Source organism: Protomyctophum bolini, assembly GCF_963924005.1.
Source record: "Protomyctophum bolini genome assembly, chromosome: 9".
NCBI lineage: Eukaryota > Metazoa > Chordata > Actinopteri > Myctophiformes > Myctophidae > Protomyctophum > Protomyctophum bolini.
The window spans coordinates 39,170,872-39,189,408 of record NC_137870.1 but is presented as its reverse complement, the minus strand read 5'-3'; the positions used below and the strand labels follow the sequence as shown (position 1 = coordinate 39,189,408).

General features: G+C 44.6%; 2 protein-coding genes across 5 annotated transcripts in view; one reads left to right on the top strand and one right to left on the bottom strand.

Moving 5' to 3' along the window:
• The window catches only part of iws1 (interacts with SUPT6H, CTD assembly factor 1), a 54,215-nt gene that overhangs the window by 30,981 nt on the left and 4,697 nt on the right, over positions 1-18,537 (top strand). The gene's annotated exons all lie outside the window — the stretch shown is intronic.
• Positions 316-18,537, bottom strand: part of ostn (osteocrin) — an 18,928-nt gene continuing 706 nt past the window's right edge. Inside the window, exons 2-6 of one of the 4 annotated variants that reach the window (XR_013964649.1) lie at positions 11,530-11,622; positions 4,774-4,985; positions 2,707-2,839; positions 1,325-2,266; positions 316-1,275 (exon numbers count right to left, since the gene is read on the bottom strand). Coding sequence is in view for 2 of the 4 variants with exons in the window: in XM_080772760.1 (XP_080628886.1) it covers positions 2,755-2,839; positions 4,774-4,985; positions 11,530-11,622 (390 nt within the window). In the remaining 2 variants the exon portion in view is untranslated. Of the gene's footprint in view, positions 2,267-2,706; positions 2,840-4,773; positions 4,986-11,529; positions 11,623-16,499; positions 16,513-18,537 lie in introns of those variants that run through there. The other 3 variants (XR_013964650.1, XM_080772760.1, XM_080772759.1) reach the window with 3 other exon arrangements.

Below are 18,537 nucleotides of genomic sequence, written 5' to 3'. Positions count from 1 at the left end.
GGTTAAGCCCAAACCACACCAATGCTAGCCTGGGTTCCAGGCGCCTTATTGGCTGTTTTAAGCCCAAACCACACCAATGCTAGCCTGGGTTCCAGGTGCCTTATTGGCTGTTTTAAGCCCAAACCACACCAATGCTAGCCTGGGTTCCAGGCGCCTTATTGGCTGCGTTCCGTGGATTTGTCTTCGAGTAGCTTTTAGGTGATTTATTCCGGACAGCAACCATGATTGTATTATTTGATATTTCAATCCAATAATTGAAGAAACACAAAAAAACATTTGGTCTTTGACCTAAACAGGAACACATTGAACTTTGAATGAGTATATATTTTTATTGTGTAGTTTTATTGTCAACTGGTAACACACAACACAGAACACAGCACTGGATTCACACAGAAACAGAAGAGTTCAGATTAGACAAACGGCAAATGATTTAAAAAAACGAAACAAAATCTATAATATTCCCTTACAGATTAAAGCAGGGGTCTTCAATAAAATGTTCAGGACCCCTAGAGTCCCCAGAGATACTACAGGGGGGGGCCTCCAAATCCTTCTGTGATAGGGACTTTTGCTAATTTTTGTATTAATTTAAGTAATGTTTTACATTAACCATGAACGTTCGCACTCCTATTCTGGGGAGAACATTAGAGAGGTTTGGTGTGCAGGGGAAAAAAAGTACAGAGCCCAAAGGTCAAGTTTACAAAGTATTGAGGGTTTAATTTAAATGTCTGAAAACATACTTTTAACATGAGTCCAATATTGGGGGGGCTAATAATGAATCATCTCTCTCAAGGGTTCTTGGCCTGAGAAATATTGAAGACCCCTGGATTATAGATTACATTGCATCCAGATGTGAGGTGTCGAGGACTGGGCAAACTCTTGTAGAATGCCATGTGCAAATTTTAATCTGCAGTGTATTCCAGTGAAGTAAATGACCCTGGAGAGCTCATATTCTATCTGTATTGTAATCCGATAATGGTTACTTTTAGGGTTGTGATGTGACTGGATTTAGGTGAGTTACTTTCAAAATGTAATCCATTAGAAAATGTTTCCCAAAATGTATATTCTATCACTTTAAGGGGATTTGTGTGTCGTGTCTTTAGGAATAGTTTTAGGAATAAGGTTGGTTATAGGTTCAGCCATATACGGTTAACGTTTAGGAATACAGTGGCGACCATTCCAAGGTCGCAGGATTTGCCCCACATGTGGGCGAGCGTTTTTGTATTCACAGTTACTGGACTCATTTGAAGATGGAGTTAGGGAGGGGTTCAGAACCCACTCAACTCATGTTGAGGCACAGTGACTCATGTTGAACCTCACTAGGCACAGTGACTCATGTTGAACCTCACTAGGCACAGTGACTCATGTTGAACCTCACTAGGCACAGTGGCTTATAGCTTATGTCCTGTAGCTTTGGTGTGAGACTGTATACATCAGTGGATACCAGGCACTATTCTCTGAACGCTGTGTTGGAGTTTATCAGCAGATTCCTTGTAGTTTCACTTTGTATAGAGGGCATGCGCATGCTTTAAGTGAATGGCACACCGAGGGGCAAAGCAACATGCAAAGTGAGTTTAACATTGTTTAACGTTGTTTAATCTAATCAGATAGGACTTTTCTGTTTGGATGCATGGGCTGTCGAGGCCAGAAAGTAGTTTTTTGCCAATCAGTAGGTATTCCTGCATAACTCCCGGGTTTGATGATGATGTCACGCGCATACCCTGTATTAATACTGGACCCCTATCGTCATTATTATTGTATATCTATCAATCTATTCATCCTTTCCAATTCGTCAAGTATTCTTTTCATTTTGAAGGAATGCAACACAAAGAAATACTCTCCATCACAGGGTGAGTAATAATTAAATGATCATTTTGGAGGGTGAAGGCCTTTAATAATAAAAGCATTGGAGCCTATAGGCAGGCTGTGTGTCACTGTGTTAATCCAGTCTGGAGGAGGAAGACTATTAGAGACGGTATATTCTAGACAGACGATGAGAGTCAAGTCGAGTCACATTCAGATTGACAACAAGCAGCGGTCGAGGCAGAGCTGCGTTTACCTCCAGTCAGCTGTGAGCACGTGTGAGAATATAAAACCTGCTCCCACAGGCTATTATAGGTTAAATACAGTGTGTTTGTGCGTGTGAGTGTGTGAGTATGAGTGTGAGTGCGTGCGCGTGTGTGTGGTGTGTGGGAGGTGGCGAGTGAAGGCAGGTGATTGGTTGGTTGTTGGCTACCGATGTGCATTTCATGCGTCAGTGATGAATCCCCTGAGAAGACAAAATGAACAGGAACATGAATGTATTGTATAGTGTGGTGTGGGACACCTGCCCCCCCCCCTCCCAGCATCCCAACTCCTATTCTGACGGGGGACTTTCCGAAAATAGCAGATCTACAAGCTCATACTGCATCGCAACTCGACACGTGAGCTTGTAGATCACCTATTTTCAGTGAAGAGGTTTGGTGTAGAGGGGGGAAAAAGGTAGACCAAGCACAGAGCCATAGGTATTGATTGTTTAAGTGGTTAAATGTCTAAAAATACACTTATCTATTCATTGAAAATATTATAAACAAAAAACATGAGACTGATAATGATGCTGTCAAACTAGTCTGTGAAACTAATGAAAAGGTTTAATTTGCAACACAATTTTATACAATAGTGGAGGGCCCTTATAATCTTTATTGGCCTGATCTACTGTACAGTGTCTACCTGTCCACCGGAGGGCAGCGGGGAGCCAGTTCACAGAGGGGGCGTGGCCTATCCTCGGCTGTTGGGTAGACGACTGATGCCGATCCTGTCGATGGGTACGTTAGCCCGTCGTCTCGGGGACTCTAACACCTTCCTGCAAGACAAGGTTTGATTCCATTTCAACCCAGAAGGCTTCTGATGTTCATTTGGGAGTGATGAATGATGCTTCAACATGGCTGCCATGTTATAGCAGGGGGCAATACGGTCCTCCTAATAATGCCCTGCTTCACAATCGTGGTTTCCTCCTAATGTCCCGTTTCCTCCATGGTGGCTCTGGGGGGACCCATTTGGTTCCATGTATGCGCTCTCAGAGCTATATGAACACTGAGGATTTTGCAATGGTATAGCCGAGGATGCAATGGTAGCACCCTCGGCTACCATTTTGCGATGGTAGCCGAGGGTGCGTGCTGAGCCCTCTCCTCGACGCCACCAGCAACACACACGACTCCAACATCATCCTGAAGTATGCCGACTCCGAGAGTACAGAGATGAGATCAGTTTAACCGGCACTCTGTTGAGAACGGCCTCACCCTACACCGTAACACCGACGACAGGAGGAGAGAGCGAGCACCCGGTCCTCATCCATGGAGCTATACAGTGGATCACCGCCTGACGAAGTGAAGAAGAAGCTCTGTGCTACATACAGCCTGGTACGGGAAACTGCACTGCCCGAGAAAAAGAATATTCAGTCTCGTGTGAAGCGAGGGGCGCCCACTGTGTTTATATCGGCCACATGGTGTCTTACGTCGTCATTTTGTGCCCTAAAACAAACCTATAGACGTTAGGCTGCCCTGCATGACGTGATCTTCAAAAGCCATGCATTGGAGAGGGCCCAAAAAGCAACAGCGGGTGTTTTCCGGTCAGCAGAACTCAGTCATAATGGGAGGCGAGCTCCCCTCGCTTCAGGAACTGTACGAGAAGAGGGGGACAGCACATCATGGAGGACATGAGGCACCATCCCAAGCAGCCACACACTGTTCAAACCCTATACAACGAACGGCCTTCCGTAGCATCAAGGACCAGAGCAGCAGGTTTATGAACAGCTTCCACCCGGGCTAACATCAGACTGTTGTCAAACCCGTCATCAGATTTCCCTTGGACCTTTATTTTATCTCATGGACCTACCTGTGGATTATTATACCAGTGGTGGAAAATAGTACTCACATTCTTTTACTTAAGTAAAAGTATCAATACTGCTATATAGAAATAATCTGTTACCCTTAAAAGTCCAGGAACTCTAAGTGTACTTGAGTAAAAGTATGCAGAATGTCCCGTTTCAAGTTTTCAAATGTTTAAACATCCTTTGAAAATAGCAGATCTACAAGTTCACAATGCATGTACATGCACTGAAACTCGTCTTGCACTATAGGAGCAGGTACCAGCTGCTATATGCTCATTGCTCATGCACCTGATTTCGACTATACTCGGGTACTATATTATTTTCCTTCCCCTTACCCCTCTCCCTTCTTTCTCTTTTCTGGAAACAATCAAAAACACTGGAGCTTGCACGGTTCACCCACTAACCGACCCAATGTCTAGAACTGGTGCCTCATTGACCATAATGCAGACCACAGCCATCTTGCCATTAAGTTATTATAGGCAGGGTGGTAACTATAGTAAGTGCAATTTGCAATTGACAGCCCATATATACTGTACATCCAAACAGAAAAGCCCCATCTGATTGTATCAAAAGACATCAAACTCAACAACATTGCAGCTGTACAAAAATCATTGAATTATCATCTTCTCTGCAATTTGTTTTTCATAATTTCATAAAGATCCACTGTAGACATGTTATGAGCTACTTTCTCTTCAAGAAATTCCTTGCGAATGATTATTTTTCCCAAGTGTTTGAGTTAGAAATTCCTTGCGAATGATTATTTTTCTAAGTGTTTGAGTTTGGAAGTGCTCGTCGGATTTGTACATTACAGTACAGTAATCCAGGGGGTGGCAGGACGGACGTTGCTTTACTGAAAACGAGTGCTTCCAAAGCTCCAATGGAAAGATGGCCGCGGTCTGCATATTTACCTCTGTTTTGTCCCCTGTTTGGTTTCCATGGAGCTGATTGACAGGCGGTCTAGTGGCGTGTTGTTGCCGGGGAAACTCCTCTTCCTCTTTGGCTCCATGACGTCGTTCTCCGTCCGCACCATGTGGTCCAGTAGGAGGAGCTTAGCCGATAGCTCCTCCCCTGTCTTGTCGACTGTGGGGCGGGGCTGCAGTGCCACCCCTCTGTCTATATACTGGAATACAATATACAATCCTGCTTTAATACAGTATGTGTCTATCTACTGCACTGGTTCCCAAAAAGTGGTCTGGACACATTTGTGGGTCGCGGACATATTTTTTTGTTTTCTACAGCTTGTTTTGAATTATCATTATTACTTTTTTTTCCAAAAACATTTCCAAAAAAAGCTATACATGAATATAAAAAATAAATATAACATTTTCAGTCATTTCATGAAGAAATTCCATGAAATTAGAAAACAAAAGTTCTACAAGCTCGCGGTGCAAAGCGACGCATTGTGTGCTGCTTGTAGATCTGCTATTTAGATCTGGTTTAGCACTGACAAAAATAGAGCCGCTATGTGGTCCTCACACCAATGTTGCACCACCGATCCAACCAATATGTGTCATACTGTATTAACTGTAGTAACCATACTGTAGTATCCGTTGTACCCGTCTGTGTCCCTTTTGTGCCCATATATGGAGACCTCTGATGTCATCAGTATATGCCCATATATGGGCATATCGCCGAGGTACCGCACTCCCTTGAGTCGCCAATTCTCCATACTAGACTATATACGGTATAGGCATTATATACTTTATGGGTGTGTCAGGGTTTGTTTATGGTTATGTCATGTGTGAGTCATAGTGACATGTCTATAAATGGGCATATCAGGTTTGTTTATGTCACAGTTTTGTGGCCTATAGCGCCGGCACAGCCTTTGCTGTTGCTTTATTAACTACTAGACTGGTGCCAGGCTTTAGAGCACTGAGTCGGTAACTATGGAAGTTGGATATCCATGCGCCACCTGCAGGCTATGCAATACCCGTTCCACCCATCTGTCTGTGTCCCTTTTGTGCCCATATGTGGAGATCGCTGTATCTGACTCTCTGTGTCCCTTTAATCCTATATAGAGTTCTCCATAAATGGGTGATCAGGTCCAGAGCCTGGGCAGAGGCGTTTGTGCTGGTTCTGGACAGTGTATCCGACGGACTCGACACTAGTGGGCACTATATACACTCCCTGTGGTGGTGTGGAAGGCGTGTGTCGAATTTGAAGGCGGTGGTGCTGGGCTACAGACGTACTGTATGTAAACACGCACAGAGACTTGGTACATTTATAGTTAGACTAGAGCGGTGCCCGTTGGGCACTGGCCTACCCAGATAGTATGCGTTGGAGCCTCTACAGCGGTGCCCGTTTTTGTCAAGCATGCCCAAATATGGAGTCTATGCAGACGTGAGAATGATGTCAGAACAGTTCTTTGTCAGGCATGCCCAAATATGGTGTCTGGCCCGGGCAGAGGCCTTTTGTGGCAGTTCTGGACAACTGTGGGGTCGAATTTGAAGTAGGTGGGGTGAACGGTTCTCGAATTGCAGACGTACAGACGTACAGAGACTTGGTGCATTTATAGTTAGATATAGATTATTAACTAGAGCTTACTCTGCTTCTGATCTTGTAAATCACTCTGGATAAGATAAGAGACAGATAAACGACTACAATGTAAATGTTGTAAGTCACTCTGGAAAAGAACGTTTGCTAAATGGAAGTCAGTCAGTGTTTCAGCACCATAGACAGCACCTTATTTTGTCCAGACAAAGGCAGTCTGTGTTGGATTTTTTCCCCCCCAATCAAATAACATTACTTTGGCTACAATAAAATGTTTACCAAAACTTATAATAATAAAGAATAAATTACAATAAATAAGATTTAATGCAACAATCAATGAAGGAAAGCATTTCATTTTTTTTTTTTTTTATCCCACGATTTTGTAACCCATTTTTTCACCAGTGTCAATTATCTAATGTAATCCTGGGCACTACACTTCCTCTGCCAACCTGGGGGGGGGGGGGGGGGGGCAGCGGACTGACCTCATGCTTCCTTCTATGCATGAGTAGTCCAAGCTGCTGCTTCTTTTCACCTAACAGGGGAGAGTTTACCCGGCCGAACGTAGCGCGTGGGAGGAACACGTTATTCCGACCAGTTCCTTTCCCCTCCATCAGGGGTCAGGTCGCGGGGGCAACAGCTCCACCAGAGAGCTCCAGATTTCCCTCTCCAGAGAAACATTAGTAACTTCCTCCTGGGGGATCCCGAGGCGTTCCAAGGCCAGTGAGTCAATGTAATCCCTCCATCTCATCCTTGGTCTGCCCAAGGGTCTCCTCCCAATGTGACGTGTATATCGAGGACCTCCCTAGGGAGACACTCAAGAGGCAGTCTCCTCCTTTCCAGGCGAAGAGACGCGAGAGAGACTTCTCCAAGTCTCTCTCGCGTAAATTAACTTCTTACCCTATATCTCCTAAGGGAGATTCCAGCCACCCGTTCGAAGAAAACTCATTTTGGCCGCTCGCATTCGCAACCTTATTCTTTTGGTCATGACCCACACTTCATCTCCGGCTGTTCTTCTCCGTCCTCCCCTCACTCGTGAACAAGACCCCGGGATACTTAAACTCCTTCACCTGGGGGTAATGTCTCATTCCCTACAATCACTGAACAATCAATCAATCAATTCCCAATCAACATTAATCAACCTATTACCTCAGATCTAATAATTTTCTCAGAAGCTCTTTTTTTTTTAGGTCACTTGTGTTTTCAAACTGCCGTATGTAGTACGCAGCTCCAACATGCGCATTACGGATGCATTCTCAAACTCGTCACACGTTGTGGCATGGTTTTGCTACTAAGGCCATGCAGTGACTGGATGATGTTTTTGTAATTAATGCACAAATGAATGCATAGCTAATAGCTATATATATATGATTATATTGTAGAATTTGTTGAAATTGCTCGTCAGTAAATGGATTGAAACAACAAAAATAGGCTACCTCTTTGGTTTCCAGGCAGCACATTTTTCACTTCATTCAGGGCAGGGGGCGGGGCTGCCACATAGAAGGCTCTATCACCGATTGTCCGCTTTTTGCTATTTATATAGCAGTGATGATGGTCATTTACCAACTCGCCCCACGAAAAGTGAAGATATGTCGCCCTGGACTTTCAGAAAGTGCGGATAACCCGGCCCAAAGGCGCAGGAGGGCCCCTTGGAAAGAAAGCCAGGAGGGAAATTCTTGAATTCATAATTTTCCTGCTCATAAGATGAGGAACAAAATAGCGTCTGCTAGACAATAATAATAGCTATGTGCTTAAATTCAGTGTGGGGTATTACTGGTATTTTCATTTGTATGTTCATGTCCATTTTTGTTGAATAATTCTATTGTTTATTAACAGTGTAGTTTAGACTATATCATAGAAGTGGAAGGCACAGGCTAAAACAAACAAAAGAAATACACGTGTATAAAGCATTATACTGTCCATATAGAAGTTCCTGTGAACTCCTGTTGAAAAGCTCCATAGATGGAGCAGACTTTCCTAGCGGTTTGAATAACATAAAGACTTCAGGCCAGGGTGGTTCCTACTAAATTCATTCATGAATTTAGTAGGAACCACCCTGGAACCCTGCAGAAGCACTGCCTGGAACCTGAAGTACATGCATGTCCACTGGGCCTGTCCTGGCCATAGTGTGGGAGAGACCAACCCAACTGAGTGGGTTGCCTGTCAGCATCAACATTGGAAAGCATGGCAGTGACAAAAGCAACATAAAAAGTCCATAGACTTGGCTACCACATGCCAGGCAAAAGATGGTCTCATATGTGGCAGACCTGGTGGGGCCTCGGTGCGTGCAGGACACCCCCTGGGCTCAAAGACCTTTTCAAGCATAATGTATAGCCTCTGAAAAAAAAAAAAGTGTGAAAACATCCTTGGCTTGCTACTTTTGTTTCCAAGCATAAAAACTCTATCAATAAGATACTCCGGAGCAGCGAGATGCCCTTTATTCCCTTCTTTGTTTGTTTGTTTATTTATTCCTCAAAGTTGAGTGTCATGTCATATATCCAAGGTACTTTTGCTAAAAGAAAAGACAAGTCTCTTGGTGGACCTTAGGGCAGATTCACACTACAGGTATATGGTCCCGGGTGCGCACTCAGGACTACTTGGCAGATGTTGTGGTAGTGTGAATGCTGCGTATACCGTTCCCTGGATCACCTAACCATCCCTGGGACCGCATGGAGGTAGTCTCGGGACCGATTGAAGTGTACTCGGATACGGACCGCTGCTATATGAATGCTTTGAATACAGTTGAATGAATGAAGTGTGCGGATGAATCAAGGCCAATGTGAATCATGGCCAGCACTGACTGCAGGGACCAGGCAGGAACAGTTCAAACAGACTCATCTAGGCCTTGGCCAAGGCTGGGGAGGGCCGGAAAGGCCTCTGGGTCGTCCACGTTGGGCACAGACAGTCCACTGGTCCTGTCGCTCCTTCCTCCACCACGGGGCATCCTGGCGGGGATACGATCGCGAGGCTCACGGGCCTCTCCTCGCCCGCCGCGGCCGCCGCGCTGACCCGAGACTCCAAAGTTGATGTTCATCACCTTTTTCTCCTTTTTGACCGGCTTCCGGACATTCTGCTCTTCCTCTGCTTTAGGAGGCTCTTCGTCACTCGGAGTGCTGGCTTTCTTCCCGTGCAGCACACGTTTCTCGGAATCCGCGCCCCCGGTGACCTTGCGGATGTTGAACTCCATCTTGACGCGTTCCTTCTCCTGCTTGGCCTTGTATTCGTCCAGAGACATCTCCTTGGGGCCTTCCTCCTTCTTCACCTCCACCTCGTTGTCCTTGTTCTTGGAGTCCGCGGCCGGATGCTCCTTGTCGACCTGGTTCACGTCGTCCTTGCCAGTGTCCCCGTCGTGAGATCCACTTCCACCACGTCTCTCGTCTCTCCGGGGTCTATCGCTACCAGTGTGTCGGTCAAACTCCTGTCTACTCCGGGAGTCGAAACCGTCCATGCGGCCCGCCATGCCGCCACGTCCTCTGCCCCCACGGCCACCCCTGGCGCCTCCTCCACGTCCTCCCCTCATGGACCGTTCACCGACAGGCTTCACCACGGAGAATTCACCCCCTCCCCCCTCTGCTCTCTCAGCGCCTTCACCAGCGGGAATCTCCGACGTGGCGGCACGGTCTGGAGGGTGGTGAGCTCCTCCGGGACCCTCGCCCTCAGACCTGCCACCCGTCCTTGGCCTGCGACCCTCGCCCTCGGGCCTGGGACCCATCCTCGGCTTGAGGCCCTCATACCTGCCACCCATCCTTGGCCTGGGGGGACCCTCACCCTCGGGCCTGTTACCCATCCTCGGCATGGGACCCTCACCCTCGGGCCTTGAACCCATCCTCGGCTTCATGGGGCCCTCATATCTGCCACCCATCCTTGGCCTGGGGGGACCCTCACCCTCGGGCCTGTTACCCAACCTCGGTCGCTGGTCGCCATCTTTCTTGACAGACACTGGTGCCTGCAGGGTCTCCTCCTCCTTCTTCTTCTTGTCAGAAAGGGGGCTCTTTTCTTTGTCTTCCTGTTGCTCAGCCTTGGCGGTACTACCAGGAACAGGAGGAGCCTTTGGCTGCTTCAACAGCTCAAACGGGTCCGACTCGGAGTCCTCGCCCAGCAAACCGAAGGATTGGAACCGGTTGGTTATGGCACAGCCAAATTCTAAGTCTTGCATTTCTCCGGCCATGATGGTGGTGCTCCTTGAGCACGATATGATATTATTTTAATATTAACCCAAGGCAGGCTCTGGAAATATACCCCGTGCTGCACAGCCTGTTCAGAGGGAGTTGTTGGTGGTGGATTTGTTGCTATAAGTAAAACACATTATGCCTGTATAGAACTCAATTAGGAATTCTGTATCGTCACTACTATTGTGCTGAAACTGGAAATAATCATCATTCTGACAAAAACTAACCCAGGGACTAAAATAAGTTAGATTTAACACTACCTTTTAAAGTACTTGGTTGTGATGACAAGATTGTGATGTATAGAATACACAATGATGTATATACTCAAACTCCTAAATTGTCAGGCAACTTTGTAGTACTATATAGGTTCGGTCTGGACTGATATGTCCAAATATGGAGATCTCTGTACTTGTCAGTCCTTGTCCCCTTTATGCCCAATTGCCCATATATGGAGATCCCTGATGTCATCATATTCCCCAAGATAAAATATGAAATCTAGTTGATTTTATCCGTGACTTATCTGCCTGAAATATGGTCAATAGCTGCCGGCTTCTATTCAAAACTCCAATGACGGAACAATGAGAACAATGACGGACCAATGAGAACAACCGCAGCAGACCCTTCTGTGACGGTCGAGGTTCAAGGCTTCGCCGGTGTGTAATTGATAGAAAATAAGTCTTTTTTTGAGTGAACTACTCCTTTAAGTATACAGTTGTTTTCCACCACTGCCTATAGTATATTGCTGTTGTCAGGCAGAACCAGAACGCTATACTGTATATCAGAACCCTCTTACAGTTACAGAGATGCTATACTGTATATCAGAACCCTCTTAGATGCTGTACGTGTACTGTATATTTATCATTTGTCAACAGTCTTACAATGAAAAACATTCTGGGACTTTTTAGGGTCTACCGTTTACCCTTACAAATATCTTACAAATATGCGTGCGTACTGCGCGCGCGCGTGTGTGTGTGTGTGTGTGCGCGCGTGCGTGGTGTGAGTGTTTACCTGTGGTATTCCATGGGCAATGTGGAGACAATCCACACTGCGGTCGAGTAGAGAGACAGACAGGATACAGGACAGCAGAACACAGCCAAGCATCTACAAAGAATATACATAACATGTGATATAATATAATGTCTTCCATAATACTTTTCAAAAAGGTTATTTTGTGTCTCTATTTGCATATATAGCCTATAAATGTAGTATCTTTCTGTCTGTCCATGGTCATACCTGCCTACGTTCTGTATTTAGTTAGTTACTTAGTTGTACTTTATTGACACAATTGGGTTGACAATTATTGGGCCCAAACAACAGTTGAAAATCCACAAATACAAAAACTTTAAATATACATTAAAATATACAATACACAACACAAATTCCCTTGACTCATACAAAATGTATAAGTAATGTATCCATCCAGCGTGTGTGTGTGTGTGTGTGTGTGTGTGTGTGTGTGTGTGTGCACGCCCCTGTGCGTTCTATCTCTGTGTCCGGCGGGTCCTGTCAGGTTTCATTCATCCAGACGCTCTCCTTATTTACCTTTACCCACAATCCATCTGTGAAAACACAGCGATCGGGGCGCTGTGAGCAACGCCCAGACAAACAGCGGGAACGCTGGATACGCACAGGAAGTTATAATATTATGACTAGACATAGGGTGCGAGGGAGGAGGGAGTGGCATCATCTGATGACCTGACCGAGTCAATAATAATGAATTAATGTGAATGATATTCATAAAAACAACAAGGTTTATTGGTACCACACCTGACATATCTGTTTCCCAAACACTGGGTTGGGACCCATTTGTGAGTCACGACTCGAGTAAGAGTCAAATTTTCTTTTCCTACATTTAAGAAATAAATAAACTATATAATTTATTTATTTTTCAAATACATTACAAACACATTTTACAAAATTGCGTTGCGTTGTGCGCTTGTAGATCTGCTATTTTCACTAGTTTGGGTCCCGGGCAAAATCTCTCTTTGGGTCTCGACCTGAAAAGTTTGGGAACCACTGCTTTAATGACGAATCCACAGAGGGGTGCCCTCTCTCTAGGTCGTCCTCAGACAAGCCCTCCATCGTCACTTTCATAGTCATCCCGGTTCTCCATACATCTGGCCAGTTCATTGGTACTTTGCGCTCCTGCGTCGTTCTTGAGTACATCCACGTATGTTAGCGTGGGACGTCCTCGTGATCGATGCCCGTGTGTTGGTTCCCAGAGCACCAGTTTGCTGGCTGGCAGTTCTTGATGCCTTTGGCAGTGTCCTGCTAGTCTCATTCTCCTGGCTGCTATTTACCACATTAACTAATTGCACCTGGGCTACGGGGCACTAATCTATGGAGCAGTGCCCTGGAGACCATGTGTAGCTAATCAGTTAATGCGGTGCACCTCAGTAATGGCCGCGCCCAGGGCACCTCTCTGTGGATAGGCGGCGCTGGGACAGAGCAAGACAGAATGCTACAATTAAAAGGCCTGTCTATATATAATATACCTTACAGCATTTCATTGGGGGCCATTTTAGAAAATATTAAAACACGGCAAGGGCCAACTACATAATGTACCTTCAGATATAAACGATTCTATTTAACTAGCATCGTCAATATTTAATATCAACGGTCTTTTGTCAGGTGTGTGCTGTGAACAAAAAGTGTAACTCTGCCTTTTTTCAGCCAAATGTAACCAAGCAAGCAAGGTAAAAAAGAAAAAACAGAGAAGAAATAGAAGGAACAAGGAACAATGGGCAAATTATACTCTGGGAAATGCCCAGGTTAAAAAACCTTAATACTGTTCATAATACAATTCAGGTATGAAGCTGTGAGCCGTATACAATTCGTCCCAGGGCCTCATTTGGCCTGTGTGCCGCACTTTGCACACAGCTGCCTTACAGTGCCTCATTTGGCCTGTGTGCCGCAATTTGCACACAGCTGCCTTACAGTGTCAAAGTAAGACGTACAAGCTTGCTGTGAGCTTGTACCTCATACTTTGACTTTGAAGATCATCGGAAATGTTTGGGCACTTTAGGCCATATATATATAATAATATAATAATATATATATATATATATATATATTTGGGGGGGTCCTTGAAACGAGATTCAGCTACAGCTGTGCTCAGTTACTTTCAGGCACTGAAGAAAAGGGGGGGGAAAAAGATTACAGGCATGGCGTCAGGACACACAATGTGAGCCTAACGGTGGCGTTACAAAGAACACACGAGTGTGATGACTCCTGCGTATCTGTGTAAGATAGACACGCCTCAGGCCCGGGCCTTCCCTCTACACAAACACATGACATCACGCCCTTATATTCTACACCAGGCTTTCACATGAACCTACTTCATACTGCAAAGCCCTATATACGCAAATCGACTCCCAGCAGCAGCAGACCGACTTGGACGTATTATATAGAAGGAGATGGAGACGGATCGGGCAACACGCTGCGCAACACCATAGTGTCAAACACACCACCAGACAGGCTTTGAGTTGGAACCCACTGGCCTCGAGGGAAGAGAAACAGACAGGCCGGTCAAAAAGAAAACACCAAAGAGACTATAGGGTTGGGATCATTAAGGGTTTTATCGATTCCAGTTCCTTAACGATTCCCTCTTAACCCATTCTGACCTGAGATCAGATTCATACGAGGTTTCCACTGGACACATCACACTGGTCTGATTAACCCATTCTGACCTGAGATCAGATTCTAAAAATGTCAGTCGTTCTTCTATTTTTCAAAAATAGCAGACCTACAAGCTCGACGAGCTTGTAGATCTGCTATTTTTCAATAGCTAAAGCATGACGTGATGCTAAACACCAAAATGGGTTCCCGTTCAGAATGGGTTAACAGTCCAATTCCTTAACGATTCCTATTGGGGGTTCCAAATGGACCCACAGGTCTGTATAAAAGCCATCCATTGAAGGATGCGTAAAACACTTTTCTTTTCTAAATTGGCCCTGAAAAAAAAAAAGAGGATCAGATCCATGGACAGACCAGCTGAGCAGAGGTCTCATTTCTGTTTCCAAAATTGCATAAGCTGTAATCCCTCTGCACAACCTGGGGAGAGCCCCGAACTTCAATGAGTGAAGGAAGCAGGCCGCTTCTTGTCACCTGACAGCCAAGGGGGGGGGGGGGAGTTTCCCCGGACGTATACTGTAGCGCGTGGAAGGAACACGTTATTCCAACCAGTTCCCTTCCACTCCATTAGGCTGGCCAGTGGGAGGCAGTATAGAGACCAGGATTACTGCATGTTTTATGTGAGGGTACCTATACGCACGGGGACACGGGGAGAACATACAAACTCCACACAGAATGACCCTTTTGCCAACCCCATGGGTATGGGCACTGATGACGCGGAGGAGAGAACACGGCCCCTGCAGCGCCCACTGCGTCCTCCGCCTTGAACCCAGGACCTTCTAGCTGTGAGGCGACGGCTCTACCGACTGCGCCACCGTGCCCCTAACCCACCCTTTATTTTTTTAATATTTGCTACTAGCACCAAGTTCTGCACCCGCGGCGGCTCCACCCGGGCCCGCGCCCTATAGGCTTCCGAGGAGTTTGCTTGGGTTTCCTATATAGGGCAATTGGTACATACACCTGCCCTTGAGCAAGGCACCAGTGAACTTGGGCACCTCCATTAATCACTTTCAACCCTGTTTCGTCATCTCGGCAATCCATCTCCCAGGGGTATTTTGCGCATTGTAACGGGGATATAGAATCCTGTGTTCTCAGCCCGATACCGACAATAAGCCTCTCCGACTTACTTGCTTACTTGGTTAGAGTGGTTAACCAGGCTAATTCTGTACATACACTACTAGAAAACCCCTGAAATCCATACATATTACGCTGAAATCCTCTCCATTAACCGCCTTATAGTTTTAGACCACGACAGAGGGGTGCCGTCTCTCAAGCGAACTTGAGCAACGAGAGCCACCACAGAGCGAGCTAAAGCGAGCGAGTTGCCGGATCTATAGTTGTAACCCGACAGGCACAGAATGGTGAATAATGTTATGAGGAGCTCGCTTTTGCCCCAGCTGAGATAATGGGATGAAAGCCATGCCTGCACGTCGTGGTCAAAACAGTATAGTAGTCTAATACAGAGGTTCCCAAAGTGGGGTCCGGGAAAACAAATGGAATGGTTACATTTTTTTGTATACACTCTCAGAGTCAAATTAACATTGATTTTACAATATAAATTGGGGTCTGCAGAGATAGAAATGTCATTAAATGGGGTTCCATATAGCCTGTTGCATGTCAAACTGGGGGTCCTTTGAAATGAAAATGGTTGAGAATCACTGCTAGAGCTCTAAAGATCTTCTCTTATGGGGGTCTTTGGCGTATATTTTCAAATGGGGATCCGCAGGCTAATGATTGAAAGCCCTTTGAATTGAATTGAATTGAATTGAGTGTAATTTTGGGGGTCCTTGACCCACTGGTCTAATATGTGCACAGAATTGGGGGTTTTCTAGTGGTGTATGTGTACGCCAATCTGTGTTATTTCACAGTGAAAAAAATCATCTTCCTATTGTTGTTCTTCTTCTTGTAGTTGTTTCAAAATGTCTGAACAACGAATATAGATGAAACAAATCTACAAGTTCATCGTCATAACCTTTATTTAAACTGAGACAATTGAGGGGCAGACCCTCATTTTCGATGTAGCCGAAATACAGAACACAAAATCAACAACATACACTAAAATACAGCAATATCAAATATATGAATTGTAAAACAGAAAGTGTACCAAAGCTAAAATAACTATAATAGATAGATGAGAATCAATTAAAACAGTTACATTTTTGAGTAAAAGTGCTAGAAATAATTTCCCTGAATTGACCCATAGGGAAGGCATGAGTGATCAGATTTTTTAGGGATTTTTGGAGTTCGTTCCAATCAAATGGAGCACTGACAAGCACTGACAAGTTCACAACGTGTAGGCATGTCTTTGTCGTGTTGTGAACTTGTAAATCTGCTATTTATGCTACCTTTGAAATGGAGCTGCTTTTAGTGCGCGGCCGCTCTCCGCTCCTCAGGATGGGTCGGATACAGAGGACAGTTTTACCCCCAGAGGAAACCAGAGTACACCTTAACCTTAACACCAGGTTCACACACACACACACACACACACACACACACACACACACAAACAGTATCCAAGAGCGTTAGTGTGGTCGAGATGTATTGTCCAGCAACATGGGCTAATTTTAGCATTTTCCATCTCCAGAAATAAGTAGCAATTCAGAGCATCACACGCACACTCACATGCACACTCACACGCACACTCACACACACACACACACACACACACACACACGTCAAACACACTATTCCATGATCACATGCACGGACAAACTTTGTCATACACACCTGGAGACAATGCACACGCGTGCGTGCGCGTGCATTGACACGTCTACTCATGCATACCCTCCTGGACAGATGCTGTGTAATGCTGAGTGTTCACATACAAATTCTTCCATTCACAAAAATAACCAGAGTTGTAAATGCAACCTCTTCACAATGTGTCCTATGCACAACACCGCATGCTGCGCATGCTGTAGTACTAATGTGCTACTGTGCAGAATGTAATATAGGCCGCATATATCACTTTAATGATGTGCTACTGTGCGGAATGTAATATGCACACATATTATACATTGGAAAGTAGCCGAGTACATTGATACTTTAGTACTGTATACTTAAGTACAATTGTGAGGTATTTTTTTACTTGAGTAATTCCAATTTCCAATACTTTTACTTCTACTCTACTACTCTACTATACATCTTGGATTTAGTTACTGTAGTTACTTTGTGGATTTTTATCAGAAAACGTATACGTACATTAACCACTAACCCTATATATATTTCGGTCCATTTGAAAATAGGATGCGACACGCAATGTGAGCTTGTAGATCTGCTATTTTCAAAGGATTTCTTTTGTAATACATTTGAAAACTCCAAACGGGACATTCTGCACGTTGACAATACTTTTACTTTTGTTATACTTTTTAGTACATTTTGGACTTTTACTTGTAAAACAGAGTAATTCTAATACTTTTACTTAAGTAAAACATGTGAGTATTTTTCCCCACCACCACTGATGGAAACTGTAATTTATACTGTAATATCGTTGCTGTCGGGCGGTTATAGGTCTGTGTGTGAGGTTAGACCCCCAGGCCGATTCTACAAATGCCTTCTAAATCCTGACAGTTTTCTGAAAACCCTATGTTTCTATACCGTATATGTCAGTGGTTCTCAAACATTTAAGGACCCCACAAAAGATACTGTATATATATATATATATAATAATTGGTTCCAGGGACCTCCTCCCAGAAGAAATCGAGTTAAAAAACGTTCGCTCTGAAAGAATATATATTCAAAGATCTGCGCCACATTTTCACGATTAAAAAAATAGCAGATCTATACAGTACAAGCTCATAGCGTGGCACAGAGTGCTTGTAGATCTGCTATTTTTCAATAGCTAAAGTATACATAACATAATGCTTAAAACACCAAAAGGGGTTCTTCCGAATGGTTTAATCAATGTAAGTATATTAACAAGAGCTTGTGACTAAATCATGACTACAACAGTTTTTATTAGTTTGACCGTTTTGGTTGCTTTCGGCGCAGAAACCTCTTATCTCCATATTCTGACCTTTTGTGCGTTTTCATACAGTAAACGAACGCTCTATACTTTATCATACTCAATAATCAGCGTTTGGAGCTTGTATAGATCTGCTACTTTTTGCTATTTTTTCATTTGAATCCTGAAGGGTATATAACAGTTGAACATACAAGTTTTTCCACCGAGACGAAGATTATTTAACGATAATATTACATTTAAATGAAAATAAAGGGCAGGATATAGTTTCATTTCTTTAAAAGCTTGAAAAGGGAGTTCTCATTGTGATGCAGATGAATATGATATACAATACTGTGTTAGTTCCATATTGATCCATAAGCCGAGCTCACCCACCAGGCTGCCCTGTTCAGTGGTCAGATAGATGGTCCATATTGTGCTATACT